The sequence below is a fragment of the Pieris napi genome, chromosome 3 (assembly GCF_905475465.1).
Source record: "Pieris napi chromosome 3, ilPieNapi1.2, whole genome shotgun sequence".
In the NCBI taxonomy this organism is placed as follows: domain Eukaryota; kingdom Metazoa; phylum Arthropoda; class Insecta; order Lepidoptera; family Pieridae; genus Pieris; species Pieris napi.
The window spans coordinates 13,233,773-13,250,502 of record NC_062236.1 but is presented as its reverse complement, the minus strand read 5'-3'; the positions used below and the strand labels follow the sequence as shown (position 1 = coordinate 13,250,502).

At 38.2% G+C, this 16,730-nt stretch overlaps 2 protein-coding genes across 2 annotated transcripts; one reads left to right on the top strand and one right to left on the bottom strand.

The window, feature by feature from the left end:
- Positions 1-821: 821 nt before the first annotated feature.
- Positions 822-13,511, top strand: LOC125063317 (chymotrypsin-1-like). The gene is made up of 5 exons (XM_047669723.1): positions 822-963; positions 9,701-9,863; positions 10,265-10,514; positions 11,162-11,317; positions 13,231-13,511. The coding sequence occupies exons 1-5, from the start codon at positions 915-917 to the stop codon at positions 13,369-13,371; spliced, it is 759 nt and encodes a 252-aa protein (XP_047525679.1). The 5' UTR covers positions 822-914; the 3' UTR covers positions 13,372-13,511.
- LOC125063301 lies at positions 7,517-9,356 on the bottom strand. The gene is made up of 2 exons (XM_047669700.1): positions 9,268-9,356; positions 7,517-9,186 (listed from the first exon to the last, which is right to left on the bottom strand). The coding sequence occupies exon 2, from the start codon at positions 9,103-9,105 to the stop codon at positions 7,987-7,989; it is 1,119 nt and encodes a 372-aa protein (XP_047525656.1). The 5' UTR covers positions 9,106-9,186; positions 9,268-9,356; the 3' UTR covers positions 7,517-7,986.
- Positions 13,512-16,730: the final 3,219 nt, after the last annotated feature.

Sequence of the window (16,730 nt, the reverse complement as noted above, 5' to 3'; positions counted from 1 at the left end):
TTAATACTAAATTCCACTCGTAGGATGTCTAAGAAAGTCATATTCAGTCCAAGATGTATGGAGGTACAACATCAGAAGCAGAACAGATTGCCGAGGTGATACGGATGGTTTTTTCTCTGAAACTCAGCTGAATTTATTAGACCGAACAATTCCTCTAAACACATCTCCATGGTAAATGCGGTAGATGATGCAGAGAGACCCCACATCTCTACGCAACGCCAAGGGATCAAGCCGCACCGAAAGTGACTGGTCGTTGACGATGCGAATCGCTCTTCGTTGAATACGGTCAAGCGGAACGAACTGGTACTGGGGAGCTCCCACCCAGAGGTGAGAACAGTACTCCATGTGGGGTTTATACTCAATTCTTTTCAATCCCAAACTTCCTTCCTCCTTAAAGATCATTTCAAATTCTTAGGTCCTTCTAACTAAAAAACTTCTTACGAAATTCCATCTCACAGCTCATGTTTTTTAGGCAATTTGTTTATGATCTCCGCCATTAAGTTGTGAATTAGGCTGCTTTGTATTTTAGAGTAGGTTGGTTTGGTAATTTTTGATTTTGTTATGCACTTTTTGCACTTTCCCCTAATATATCTTATTTAGATTTTTCCTAACTAGGATTGCCTGTAAGTTGCATCCCTTATAATTTTTATGTTATTTGTTTTTCTTTTAATGAAACGAAGTTGAATAAAAATATATAAATATATTTCTCTCACAATGTTCCTTTTCACATAATTACGAGCACTGTACGTGAATTGTGCTAACAATTGATCTATAAAGAAGGAAATAACATATAATAGATACATGTAGTATGAATATGTATATATATATGCACTCTGAATGTCCTATTTCTCAAAAGTAATGCATCGGGTGTGACATATTGGCAGTTGAAATTTGATTATTGAAATCAAATAATAATGTTTTTGAATATCGTCAAATTGTTTGTCATATCATGGATTGTTCAAGGTATGTATGTAATTTTTGTTGACGTTTTAATCTAGAAATAATAATTGGGGTAATTATTTAAAGTAACCTTGATGACTATGTATAAGACAATTATGTCTTGTAATGAATCTCAAGTAAACATATTAATGTATATAAGTAATATTATCAAGGATTTTTTCTAAATGAAAACACAAAATTGTTTCTCTGAAATACAAAGTTTTTATTTTATTTATCACATTTTATAATATAATGCACTTATGATCTAACTATTATAATTATTCTTACCTGAAATACAAAGAAACGACATTTAATGTTCATTTATCCTTTAATCTATCTTTTTACACTATAATCCACTAAATTAATTTACATCAATACAATTTCTTCGCGGCGTCGGGACGTGACGACCCCATCGCCCACTGGTGAAATAACCTGTGACAGAGGTTATTTCATCAGCGCAATCAGTCAACCCCTTCCTAGTGGGAGTGCCATGTTGTTGCCTTCGGGCTTCAGCCAAATGGGCAGGCACGACCGGGGCAGTACCACTGTCTCTCAGAAAACCGGCGTGAAGTGATGCAATAAGTTTGCCTTATTGTACTCGTGTTTCGTGCGGTGAGAGAGACTCCCGGAGCCCATCCCCCCCCCCCCCCTCCCTCTACAAGAAATATGAAGGTGCAGAAAAAAAACCAGAATCTACCCCAGGGGGGTACCACACGCGCTCGCGGTGGAGAATCCCCCTCTGGGCGTCCAACACCGGGACACTCTGCGCCCGGTGGTGGACGCACAGGCTGCCCTTCGTATTCTGGGGGGGGCAATTCTGCGCTCGGTAATAATAACATTAATCGTTCTCGGGGCAAACGGAGCAATCCTACAAAGGCACCCCCGTCCACACTCGCCGTGGACTTCACAAATGTTAGGGGGCTCAATACCAATATCAACGCAGTCCACTACCATTTAGAGACTGCGAAGCCGGCCTTGCTCTTTCTTACCGAGACTCAGATTTCCTCCCCGGCTGATACTTCCTACCTCTCCTACCCGGGGTACAAATTGGAACATTCATTTGTGCCGCGGGCTGGAGTTTGCGTGTACGTCAGAGAGGATATCTGTTCTCGTCGCCTCGGGACGCTTGAAGGAAGGGACCTATCTAACCTCTGGCTGCGCGTAGACTGCGATGACCATCCGCGATTCTACGCATGCCTGTATAGCACCCATAGCGGAAATACCGAAACTGACCGACTCATTGAGCACATCCAAATGGCTACAGATTCCCTGCTCGAAAGGGTTCCTACCGCTGAAATCGTGATACTTGGCGATTTTAACGCCCACCATGCCGATTGGCTCGGCTCTGAAACTACCGATCACGCGGGAAGATCCTTTCACGACTTTGCTTTAGCCTACGACCTGACACAAATGGTCCCTGCGATTACGCGAATACCAGATGTGGATGGTCATAAACCCTCTTTGTTGGACCTTCTGCTGACTTCACATCCGGAGAACTATCAAGTCTCTGTTGACCCGCCATTGGGTTCATCAGATCATTGTGTGGTCCGGAGTACTGTGCCATCTACGCGCCCTTCACGGCCCCGCTTTATGGGTTGTCGCCGTATTTGGCACTATAAGTCAGCAGATTGGGACGGGATGCGGTCTTTCTTTGCGTCCTACCCTTGGGGGCCTATGTGCTTTTCGCCGGAAGCTCCAGATTCCGTCGCCGCCTCTGTCGCCGAAGTGGTTCTGCAGGGCATGGAACTCTTTATTCCATTTTCTGCGGTGCCGATCGGTGGCAAGTCTCAGCCCTGGCTTAAACGTTCTTGCAAGGCGGCCTCGCGTCGAAAGCGAGAATGCTTTAAGGCATGGGCAGAAGCGGCGAAATCTCGTGATGCCAATACCAGCGAACTTAAAACAGCATATAACTCAGCCTCCAGGTCCTTCAAACGGGAAATCACTAAGGCAAAGTCAGAGCACATTGCCAGATTTGGCGAGAGATTGGCCCAACTCCCTTCAGGGACTCGAGCCTTCTGGTCTCTCGCCAAAGCTGTCCAAGGGAATTTTTGTCAGCCCGCTATCCCACCACTGCACAGGGAGGATGACTCGCTGGCCCACACTGCGAAGGAGAAGGCCGACCTTTTAGGCTGTCTCTTCGCGTCCAACTCGACTTTGGATGACCGAGGAAGATCACCACCGACCATTTCGCGGTGTGATTCTTCGATGCCGGAAATCACATTCCGGCAACGTGCTGTCCGCAGAGCACTATCTTCCTTGGACATTCATAAGTCGAGCGGGCCGGATGGTATCCCCCCAATTGTGCTGCGTACTTGTGCTCCTGAGTTGGCTCCGGTCTTAACGCGCCTTTTCCGGTACCTGTACTCGCTTGGCACTGTCCCGAAGTGCTGGAAAACCGCTTCGATACATCCGATCCCTAAAAAAGGCGATCGCTCTGATCCGTCCAACTATCGCCCAATAGCCATAACCTCCTTGTTCTCCAAAATAATGGAATCCATTGTTAACTGCCAGCTCTTGAGGTATCTAGAGGGCCACCAGCTGATTAGCGATTATCAGTACGGCTTTCGTCGTGGTCGTTCGGCTGGTGACCTTCTTGTATACCTTACACATAGATGGGCAGAGGCAATTGAGTCCAAGGGGGAGGCGCTGGCGGTTAGTTTGGACATAGCGAAAGCCTTCGATCGGGTGTGGCACAGAGCACTGCTCTCGAAGCTTCCAGCCTATGGGCTACCCGAGAAATTATGCGATTGGATCTCCAGCTTTCTGGCTGATCGGAGCATCAAGGTCGTCATCGACGGAGCATGCTCCGACCTTAAACCCGTGAACGCGGGGGTCCCACAAGGTTGTGTTCTATCCCCGACCCTGTTTCTTCTGCATATCAATGATATGTTGCAACTTAGCAACATTCATTGCTATGCGGATGACAGCACTGGGGATACTTTTTACACTGGCCGGGCAGGTATTTCTCGGGCAGTTGTCGATGAGTACCGGAACAAACTTGTGTCTGAAGTCGAAACTCTTCTACGTGGAGTCTCAGACTGGGGCAGACTAAACCTAGTCCAATTTAACCCCAAGAAGACACAAGTTTGCGCGTTTTCCGCTAAAAAAACACCCTTTGTCGCTACTCCTATTTTCGAAAACACTCTTCTTAAAGCCACAGCCAGCATTGGAATACTTGGCGTTGACATATCGAACGACGTTCAGTTTCGCGGTCACTTGGAGGGAAAGGCTAAATTAGCCTCCAAAAAGCTTGGTGTGCTCAGCAAGGCGAGACGGTACTTCACTCCGGGCCACCGCATGCAACTATATAAAGCGCAAATTCGGCCCCACATGGAGTACTGCTCTCACCTCTGGGCGGGGGTACTTGACCGTATTCAACGCAGAGCGGTTCGAATCGTCGACGACCAATCCCTTTCCGAGCGGCTTGATCCTTTGGCGTTGCGTAGAGATGTGGGGTCTCTCTGCATCTTCTACCGCATTTACCATGGAGAGTGTTCAGAGGAGTTGTTCGGATTAATACCTGCAGCTGAGTTTCGTCATCGGACGTCGAGGCAGAGTACGAAATTCCACCCGTATCACCTCGACGTCCGCCGTTCCACAACTGAGCGTTTTTCAAGGCAGTTTTTGCCGCGCACCACCACTTTGTGGAACCAGCTGCCCATTGAGGTATTTCCGAACCAATTCGACTTAGGGTCCTTCAAGAAAAGAGCGTACCGATTCCTGAAAGGCCGGCAACGCACTCGCGAGCCCTCTGGCATTGAGAGTGTCCATGGGCGGCGGTATCACTTAACATCAGGTGAGCCTCCTGCCCGTTTGCCCCCTGTTTTATAAAAAAAAAAACACGTCATCCGCCATTTTATCGCGTGTCACTCCGACGCGTCAAATTCAAATTAATGAAATATCATTCCATTACATCTCCCCCCTTAAGAGAAAAAATTCTGAATAATATATCTACACACTATACTTAATAGCTATATTCATATTCGTTTCCTTATATTTCATCTTCTTCAGATTCTGTTGTAACCGGTTGTAATTTTGTTATGTGGAACAAAGTTGATTCTGTTTTTCTGTTACCAGTGTCAATCCTGTAAATGGAGTTCGATATTTTCCCTACTATCTTAAAAGGACCTATTTTTAATTCGTCTAATTTCTTTCTATTCAGTCTATTTCCATTCTCAACATATACACTGTCTCCTATATTAAACTCTTGCATTTTTCTTTTTCTATCAAATATTTTCTTATTATACTTGTGGGATTTTATTGTATTTTCTAATGCCAATCTTTTATCAGCAATCCACTTGTCTTCTCCCTCTATTATTTTTAATTCATTTGGTAGAATGCTGACATTTGTACCATCCAGTAAATATTTTGGTGCAAAACCTGTAACGGAGTGTTCTGTTTCATTATATTTCTCTATACATTCTCTTGCCACTGTTGTCCATGTTCTCTTATTATTTTTCTCATTTATTCTACATCTTATTTTATTAACTATTGTTTGATTTAACCTTTCATTCAAGCCATTTGAGAATGGTGTATTCACAGCTGTAAAAATTAATTTCACATTATTTTCATTTAGATATTGCTTAAATTCTCTTGAATTGATGCCTGGATATTGATCTGTCAAAATTATTCCAATCTCATCTGTTTCTAGTACATTCTTTGTTAGTTTTATAAAATCACTTGCATTCTGTGTTTTTGACATCACAATAAATGCATATCTTGTATAATGGTCTACTAAAAGGTGTAGGTACTTTTTTGTTGATCTAGATCCTCCAAAGCCACCTATAGTATCCATTGACATTATCTCAAATGGTTTTGTTGCTGGTCCCAGTTGTGACATTAATCCAAATTTTCCTTGACCTCTTGATTTATTTTTTATGCATATTTCACATGTTTTACAAATATTTATAATATTCTTTGTTAGGTTTCTAGCTGTGTATATTGGACTTATTTTTTTCTGCAATTGTCTGATCCCAATATGGCATAAATCTTCATGCACCTTTTTTATAAGTTTCTTACTAAATTCTTCTGAGAGGATAATCTTTTCATGTTTCTTTATTTTCTTATAATATATTGTATTTTTTTGTATTAGATTTTCTTTTGTTTCTTTTATTGTTTCATTTTGCTCTTGATCTTCAACTATATCCTTTATTTGTATTAAATTAACTATTTTCAATAATTCTTCTTTGTTATCTTCTGATTCTAATACAGGATTTCGGCTCAAACAGTCTGCTTCTACATTTTCTTTACCAGGTATATATTTTACCGTAAAGTCGTATTGAGACAGGTAGTATGTGAGATCACCCAATTCTTCGTCTGTCCTGCATTTAATGTTCATGTTTTCTAAAGGTTTGTGGTCTGAGTAAATAGTGAATTGTTTTCCAATGAGCCAGTGTTGCCAGTATTTGACTGCTTCTTTCATAGCAAAACATTCTAAGTATATAGCTTTTTTCCGTTTTTGAGATTCATTCAGTTTTTTTGAAAAATATGCCACTGGTTTGTCATTACCGTCCAGTTGTGTTTGTTTTAATATTGCTCCGATACCCTCTAAGGAAGCATCTGTAAAGATTTTTATTGGTAAGTCTTTGTCATATATTTCCAATACCGGTTGAGAACATAAATATCTCTTTATTTGATTAAATGATTCTTCACACTTCTCTGACCACACAAACTTTTCGTTTTTTCTTAATAACTTATGTAATGGATCTAAGATAATCGCGCTCCTTGGTATGTATTCATGGTAAAAGTTAATTTTTCCCAAAAATTGTCTGATATTCTTTTGTGTCTTCGGAGTTGGAAAATGTTTTATCGAAATCAAATTGTCTTTTAACGGTCTTACCGAGTTGTTTTGAATTACATGGCCAAGATACTTTACTGAGTCTGAGGCAAAGGTACACTTCATAAACTTCAATCTAAAGCCTTCTTTTATTATTGCCTCTAATACATTTTTTATGTGTCTTATATGGTCCTCAAAAGTAGAGGAGTAGATTAAAATGTCATCAATATAATTTACAGAGTATCCTGTGAGATTGTGCTTTCTCAGAATATTACTTAAAACTCTCTGGAAAATTGCTGGTGATGTTTTTAAACCAAAAGGAAGGCAGGTCCACTGAAAATGGCCATCTTGTGTGACAAATCCTGTTTTATATCTATCTTCCACCCGTAGTGGTATGGCCCAAAATGCTGAGTTTATATCAAGAGTAGTAAAATACTTACAATTTATTGTCTTAATAATTAAATCATCTATTAATGGGAAAGGTTGAGCTTGTGGTACAACAATTTTGTTAAGTTCTCTAAAATCTATACATAATCGAGATTTTCTATTTTCACCTTTTTTAAATGCTAATGTCTCTGGCGCAGCAAAAGGACTGTAAGATTCTTCTATTAAATTATTCTTTAGTAATCTGGATATTTGTTCTTCGATTTCTAATTTATCTTCTATTGTACATCTGTATGGTCTTTTACTACAGTATGTATTTACAAGTAAATCTATGTGAGCTTCATAATCTTTAACTGATCCTATATCATACTTGTCCCTAGCAAAAATAGTTTTATATTTATTTATAACTTATTCTATCTCAATTTTCTTTTCTTTATCTAAATGATCTGTCTTACTAACAAATTCCTCTGTTTCTATGTGTTCATTGAAATTTATTGCATATATTTTTATATTCTTATCTTCATTTCTGTTATCTTTAGACATCCTGTCTATTTTCCTTTGCTCTATCTGCAAGTCCTCATTTTGGATTAATTTGAACTTCTTTATCATATCCAATCCGATTATAAAATCCTCAAAATCTTCATTTTCTACTATATATATATCGACCTCTTCTTCTAAATCAAAGATTTTTATTTTTATTGTTATCAAGCCATCTGTCTTCTTCACACCATTAACCGTTTTCATATATGTTATATTCACATTGTCTTTTTTTTCTTTTACTTTAATCAATCTTGAATTTATTAAAGAGATCTGTGAGCCTGAATCATAAACACCGCTCACTTCTAGTTTATTTTCTAATAAAAGCTTGATTTTGATTAATGGTGTACTTACTCGTTTTTTTTCTCAGTATTCATATCTACTTCAATAATCGAATTATTATTTACATTTTTGGCTTTAAAAACCTTTTCAGATTCATTTTTATTTTTCTTGAACCAACATAACTCCTCCGGATGATATCTAATTCCTTTGTCCAAGGATTCACAAGTCTTACATGGCTTCTTCTCATTAAATTTATTTTTATAAGAATATATATTCTTTGTTATAGTTGAGTTTTTCTTGAAGATCATACCTTCATATTTTCTTATCTCGTTGAACAAATCAGTAGTGTTGTTGAGTTCGTCCCTGTTTAACTTATTCAAGATAAAACCAGGTAAACCAGTTGCAATTAGATCTATCATTGTTCTGGAATCTATCGATTTATTTATGTCTAGTATAAGCCGTTCTTTTTTTATAGCATAATCAATTAACAGCCCTTCTTTATACTTGAATGTGAAAGCAGTTGTGACTACATCCCACCCTTGGTTCCTAAAAGTTTCTAAAAATTTGTCTTTCCATTCATTCCATTCAGAATTTACTGATAGTTTAATTACCATCGAGCTATACCAATCCAAACTGGAGTTTTCTAAAAATAATCTCAATATATCTATTTTTGTTTCATCTTTTGTAATATTAAAACGCTCACACTCTTTTTCAAAATTCTCTATCCATTGCACTGCATTAGGATTCTTACTTGTGAATTTTTCAATAATAAATTTCTCTGAAACATGTTTTAAATTATGTTGATTTTCTTTTTTTGTCGTAGATTCTATTAATTTTTCCAGGATATGTTGCAAATTATCATCATTGCCTCTTGGTTGTTTTGTGCTCATTTCCTCTAAATATTGATCTAAAAATTGCATATTACCTTCCTCATCTATATATGTTTTCTTTAGATCTTCATCTAATTTTACCCATATCTTTCTGCTTTGGTGCCTTTTCTTTATACTATTTTTTATTTTTGAAAAAGTGTTCAATTTAACTATATATTTATGATGAATCACCGGCTTCAGTTCATCAGGTAAAACATAACATTTTCCTTCTTCTGTCAATATTGAAGTTATGGCCAATATATTAGATTTGCCATCGATTGAGGCTATCATTGTAAACTCAAATTGTAGCCGGTCCATCTTTTTTTAATAAACAAAAATGTCGTTTTATAAGTAATATTATCAAGGATTTTTTCTAAATGAAAACACAAAATTGTTTCTCTGAAATACAAAGTTTTTATTTTATTTATCACATTTTATAATATAATGCACTTATGATCTAACTATTATAATTATTCTTACCTGAAATACAAAGAAACGACATTTAATGTTCATTTATCCTTTAATCTATCTTTTTACACTATAATCCACTAAATTAATTTACACGTCATAAGCCATTTTATCGCGTGTCACTCCGACGCGTCAAATTCAAATTAATGAAATATCATTCCATTACATGTATTAAAAAAGTATCTGCCTCAGACTGTGCCATCAAACCTAATTGATAATGATTCCGGGAATTCAATTTAGGATCTGTTTATCCGCCGTATTTTAATGTTAAAGGTAGACTGCCACAGGGACCAACTAGTTTAAATTTGTTTTCATTTTTATTTCTTAATTGGAATTAAAATTTAAAAAATATATTCCTTAGTTCCCACTATAAATATGTATACCTACATATGAATTTTTAATACTTCAAAATGGATTTCGAAAATTTTTAAAACAATTACCACAGGTGACGCGCAGGAATCGAGAATTGTAGGCGGTAAGGATGCCTCCGACTCATTGGCTCCATACCAAGTGTCATTAAGGAGCACCGACGGATCAGAAGATCACTTCTGTGCGGGCTCTATTATAAGCGAAAATTGGATTCTCACCGCCGCACATTGTACCAATGGGTACGTAGGCATAGGACAAATATTCTTGGATGGGTACATCGAGATAACAGCTATCTCCATTGAGAGCTTATTATCTGTTTATTACCAATTACCTATTACCTAATCTAGGTTATACGTTAAATGTTGTCAAATAATTGAATTTTTAATCAAAGTTCCAACAAAGACAATAAACGCCTCTAATGATAAAAGTTTAAAAGTGGACCCAGCTGGTTTTGTTTTCATTCATTTAAGTTAATTGCCTGTAATTTGCCGTTATATGAAGCGAGAAGTTTTCTGAAACAATAATAAATGGCTGTATTTCTATTTACGAAATTAAGTAATATTTTTCTAAAATTCCAGTGTTATCGAGATGCTTGAAAATATTTACTCGTTGACGCACATTTTTTTCTTTATAATTGTAGCCTAGAATCAGACCAGATAGCCGCAGTGGTAGGAACAAACAAACTTTCATCTGGAGGAGATCATTATGAGATAAATAAAATTATAATTCACGAGAATTTTGTAGCTGAGCGTCTCCAGAATGACATATCACTGTGTCAAATAAAAGGCGAATTTAACTTCAATGATAGGGTAAAACCGATAAGGTTAGCTTCGAGACCTAAAATTAGACCTGGATCTAGGTGTGTATTGACAGGGTGGGGATTCACAGATGTAAGTACATATAAATATATACAAAACAAATGTTTAAAAATATAAGAGTCTTTCCTCCAACTTCGATTTTGTTCTCTTTGGAGTAGAGCCTCTTGGGCCGTGGGGTTCAAGTGCACAGACGCTAATTAAAAATTTAAGTTGGCGCCTAGTAGATAGTACCGATGACCCCAGAGCTGGCACTTTCCTGGCTCAAAGAATAAGTCTCGCAATACAGCGAGGAAATGCTGCCAGCGTTAAAGGTACACTGCCACAGGGACCAAACTTTTTAAATTTGTTGTATTTTCTTTTTATGTTTATTACTACTTTATAACTTCACATTAATTTCTGAAAAGATATTTAAGGAAATTATTATAGTTTTGTTTTTAATATTCTGAAACTAAGTTTTAATTATCATTATTACTGATTAGATTAGAGAAGATTGTAAATGTTGAATTTTTTTGTGTGTTAAAAATAAAGACTATTAGTATTTTTTTGGAATTTGTCTTATATACGTAGCAAACTTAAGTTTCCAATTCTTAATTTTTTAATAAAAGGTGTACGATTGGTTGCATGAAAACATACGCCGCGTTAGTGAGCAAACCGAGTCTTCCAAAAAACGCAAAAAAGCATGAACCAAAAGGTTTTATCGTGAATAACATATTTTTCAGAACCAAAGAACAGTACCGGACAATCTTCAAGTGTTAAATGTAACGGTATTGAGTAATAGGCGATGCTCAGAGAAACTGGCACAGACAAGAGATCTTACACCTATTGAAAAAACCCAAATGTGCACATTGAATAGAGAATCAGAAGGCGCATGTAACGTAAGTAGACTGGTATAATGCGGGCTACAGCCTATCTTTATTGAGACTGGCCACGCACTCACGAAGATGAAGTGAGGAGTGTTCACGCAAAAGGTTATATCTACAAAAATAGAAATATGTTTTTTTTTTCTTGATTCTGGGTCAGTACATTAAAAAGTACAATCCCGACTAAATAAAATTATCTAAAACGCTTTCTTTTTTATATAAAATGTGACTTAAAGACAGCATGACTGACCAAAACGCTGTAACTTTTTAACTTTTTTGCAAAAGATTTAAATTTTGACCAAAAAGCTTTTAATTTACATACAAATTCATAAACTCGCAAATAAAACCGTACAAAAGGTTACATTTGTCTAAAAAAACGTATTGCTAAAACACATTCAAACAATATTTATATAACGGTTCTTCGTCGTTTTTTTGAGTTTTTTGTACTCATTTCTGATTGAGCTAGACATACCTGACCATGTAAGAACACTCAGATTATTTTGTGATGGCTGTGGAGGCCAGAACAAAAATAGTCATTTAATTCATCTTTTAATGTACTGGCTCATGAATAGTAATAACAACATAAAGGATATTGTCATTGTTTTTCCAGTTAGGGGACACAGTTTTCTTCCAGCTTATAGGGTCTTTGGAAGGTTAGAAAAAGAAATCAGAGAAATACCCATCATCATAAACAAAGAAGAATACTATAAAATATTTGCAAAACATGGAAAGCACATGATCATGGGAGAAAACTGGTTCCTCTATGATGTCAAAGGTTTAGAGAGTTATTATAAAAAAAACTAACTGGTATACAGTCTCTTAAACGCATACAATTAAAAAAAATTAAGAGATCCCAGGGTAGAACTCTTTATTGTAAAATAAAACCTTATGAACACTAAGGGTAGGGCTAATAGGTTTGAGATTAATGAAAACTTTTTGTCATTGTGTAAGAAAGCTAAAAGACATTCTACCGCACTAGAAAAACTAAATGTCGGTGATTCTATACTTAATTCTAATAAAAAAAAAGATGTCTATAATATTTTAACTAAACAGTTTGGTGATGATTGGATGACTGTACCAGAATTAGAATGGTATAATCGTTTAATCAATGATAGTAGAAGCAATGTCAGAGAAGTTAATGAAAATAGTGAACATAGGGATGACGATAATGAATCTTGTCAGTGTTTGGAACAAGATATAGGTCAATTGAGGGTGTAGATTTAAGTATGCTGCCTGCACAGATTCGCTTTTTTTTCATTTGTAGAAGAATACATTGTACCTATTAAAATAATTTAGAAGGATTTATTAAGTAACCAACTTAGTAGTAATTAGGCTTAGTTTATAATAGGTATAAGTAAATTTCGTTTGATAAGAGAAATAAATACTTATTAAGCTTAAATTAAGCTATATTTACAAATGAGTCCAATCATAAGGTTATATTTACAATTGAGTCCAACCATAAGGTTATATTTTATTAGGTGTCTGACCAAAAGACAATAAATACAAGATACTTTTTTTTTTATCTCTTAAAATTCTGTGTGTAGAGGGTAAAAAATTGTACTACGGGTAATTTAGTTCCCTCCTTCAAACATAGAGAAAAAAAAACGATTACATTTATAGCTTGGTTCTTTATTTCACTATTTTATTGTTTCCTGAAATTTTACTTAACATGTAGATATAACCTTTTGGGTAGACACTCCTCAAGTGTTTTTTTTCGTTCTATGAGCAAATTAACACATGCTATGTAGGTAAATATTGTGTGTAAACATCTCTAACACCCAAGGTCACGTACCTTCTTGTTAAATAAAATTCATCGAAGAAACATACTGTATTATTACGTTTTAATAATGCTACAAGCGTAATTATATATGGCATACTATTATTAAATCATTAAGGTGTTCGAATTTTATGTATTTATAACATTTCAGGGTGACTCTGGCGGACCTCTAGTCAGGAATGGAAAACAAGTGGGCATAGTATCCTGGGGAATACCGTGTGCTCGTGGCTTCCCAGATGTATTCGTATATGTACCAGCATACTATGAATGGATTAATGAGCATATACAATAAATGAAATCATATTTCCATACCAAAGATTTTAGCATTATAGCATTATCATAATTAATGAAGCGGGTGTTGTGCAGTTTATTAATCGATTACTAAACATACATATATATACCAAAATGTAATTAAATAATATAAAACAATTATCAGATTAAAAGTTATTTTTATACAATTCCCAGTAAACCTTTTGCTATACATAATTCTTCCTTTTAAATCACAATTTATTACTTCCATACGAATATTATATTTGCTCACTGGCTAAGAGTCGAGAAAACTATTGAGCTGCGAGATCAAGCAGGGAATGGGAGCTTATTGACACTGGACTTGTCTACAATTGACGGCTCATTGGTCTAGTGGTTAGTACCCCTGACTACGAATCCATGGGTCCCGGGTTCGTCTCGTTATTCGTCTTCAAACAAAATTTCATTAAAGCTTAATCCCTACGAAGTTTTAGTGGGTTCAATGCTCCAAGGACTTCGTATTGTTGTACTTTCTTTTATAAAAGGTTTTATGGAACTTCTTTTGTACCTTTTCGATTACCCTATAGTATTCACCATGTGGAGACCATATGACGCAGCTAGTTTCGAGAATTGATCTTACCAATAAAGCACCCATATGGCAGTGTCCAATTTTGCAGGGCAAAGTCTAAATGCAGCATCAGAAATAGTCCAATAATTATGTTCTACAAACGAGAGATCCAAGACAAGCAAAAAAAAAAACATCAAATTTTATCGTCGAAGTTCACTTCGCATTTGTCATAGTTAAAATGAAGTTTTATTTATCCAATAAAGCAGTTCATCCAAATCCACCCTCTTTTTTCAATCACATTTCAAATACATAGAATATACAGCGTACATAGAATCGCAATAGAATAAAACACAGTAGCGAGGTCGTTTTTTTATAATTTTAATTACTTTGGCTATTAGCAAACATGCGACGAAATTATGTACAAAATAGATTTCGTATTCACCTAAATTCACAAGCAGGTTGAGGCTAGCGTCACATTCATGAGGGTGTAGGTTCGAACCCCAGCCTGTACCAATGGACTATTATTTCTGTATGGTTAAGGAATACGCCGTACGCCGTGGGCGTGCCTTTTACAGAAAAAGTCGACGGTGTGTGTCAGACACAAAAGGCTACTACTACTAACTACTTTGACACAGAAATCGGACTAGGGGTTGAAGCTCCATTTCTTTTGTTAATCCATGATTACAGTGTTTTGATTGTATGTTTATGGGTTTTTGCCCTAATTGGGCTACGATGATTTTATTGAGGTTTGGGAATGGCTCTACCAGCAGTAAAGCAGCCGTAATTGACAAAGCGACTTCTAAGCCTCAACAGAACGAATCTCAAAACAATGAAGTGACAATTACGGTCCAATGTTTATTAAGAAGACTTAATAAACAGACACTACAGGCTACAGACATGTGTAGAGGATGTTTCAGCGCAGAGGAACAGTCACCCACGTAGTCTTGGAATGCGTGGCTGTGACTAAACAACGTACAGAAATCTTCCTACGGAATCTGAGTCCACCAGCCATTAACTCGGTCTCTGGACTTACCAGTTACCAGAGACTACCAATTTGGATAGTTATTTAGTACCATCAGCAAAATTTTCCTTAAGGTACTGCAAAAATATATTTATAAAATCCACAGCCGGTTAAAACTAATCCAACATTATCTTATATGTATATTATACAATTCTCGTGTCGCGGTGTTTGTGGTTAAACTCCTCCGAAACGGCTCGACCGATTCTCATGAAATTTTGTGTGCATATTGGGTATGTCTGAAAATCGGACAACATCTTTTTCATCCCCCTAAATGTTTAGGGTAGTCCACCCCTAATTTTTACTTTATTTATTTATGATATAGCATTTCGTTGGCGTCGGGATGTGACGACCCCATCGCCCACTGGTGAAATAACCTGTGACAGAGGTTATTTCATCAGCGCAATCAGTCAACCCCTTCCTAGTGGGAGTGCCATGCTGTTGCCTTCGGGCTTCGGCCAAATGGGCAGGCACGACCGGGGCAGTACCACTGTCTCTCAGAAAACCGGCGTGAAGTGATGCAATAAGTTCACCTTATTGTACTCACGTTTCGTGCGGTGAGAGAGACTCCCGGAGCCCATTCCCCCCCCCCCCCCCCCCATGAAATATGAAGGTGCAGAAAAAAGAGAATCTACCCCAGGGGGGTACCACACGCGCTCGCGGTGGAGAATCCCCCTCTGGGCGTCCAACACCGGGACACTCTGCGCCCGGTGGTGGACGCACAGGCTGCCCTTCGTATTCTGGGGGGGGCAATTCTGCGCTCGGTAAAAACATTAATCGTTCTCGGGGCAAACGGAGCAATTTAACAAAGGCACCCCCGTCCACACTCGCCGTGGACTTCACAAATGTTAGGGGGCTCAATTCCAACATCAACGCTGTCCACTACCACTTAGAGACTGCGAAGCCGGCCTTGCTCTTTCTTACCGAGACTCAGATATCCCCCCCGGCTGATACTTCCTACCTCTCCTACCCGGGGTACAAATTGGAACATTCATTTGTGCCGCGGGCGGGAGTTTGCGTGTACGTCAGAGAGGATATCTGTTCTCGTCGCCTCGGGACGCTTGAAGGAAGGGACCTATCTAACCTCTGGCTGCGCGTAGACTGCGATGACCATCCGCGATTCTACGCATGCCTGTATAGGTCCCATAGCGGAAATACCGAAACTGACCGACTCATTGAGCACATCCAAATGGCTACAGATTCCCTGCTCGAAAGGGTTCCTACCGCTGAAATCGTGATACTTGGCGATTTTAACGCCCACCATGCCGATTGGCTCGGCTCAGAAACCACCGATCATGCGGGAAGATCCTTTCACGACTTTGCTTTGGCTTACGACTTGACGCAAATGGTCCCTGCGATTACGCGAATACCAGATGTGGATGGTCATAAACCCTCTTTGTTGGACCTTCTGCTGACTTCACATCCGGAGAACTACCAAGTCTCTGTTGAACCGCCATTGGGTTCATCAGATCATTGTGTGGTCCGGAGCATTGTGCCGTTCACGCGCCCTCTTCGGCCTAGCTTCACTGGCTGTCGCCGCGTGTGGCACTATAAGTCAGCAGATTGGGATGGGATGCGGTCTTTTTTTGCGTCCTACCCTTGGGGGCCCATTTGCTTTTCGTCGAGTACTCCAGATGCCGTCGCTGACTCTGTCGCCGAGGTGGTCCTGCAGGGTATGGAACTCTTTATTCCATTCTCTGCGGTGCCGGTCGGTGGCAAGTCCCAGCCTTGGTTTAGGCGTTCTTGCAAAGCGGCTTTGCGCCGTAAGCGTGAATGCTTTAAAGCCTGGGCAGAAGCGGTGACATCCTGTGATGTGACT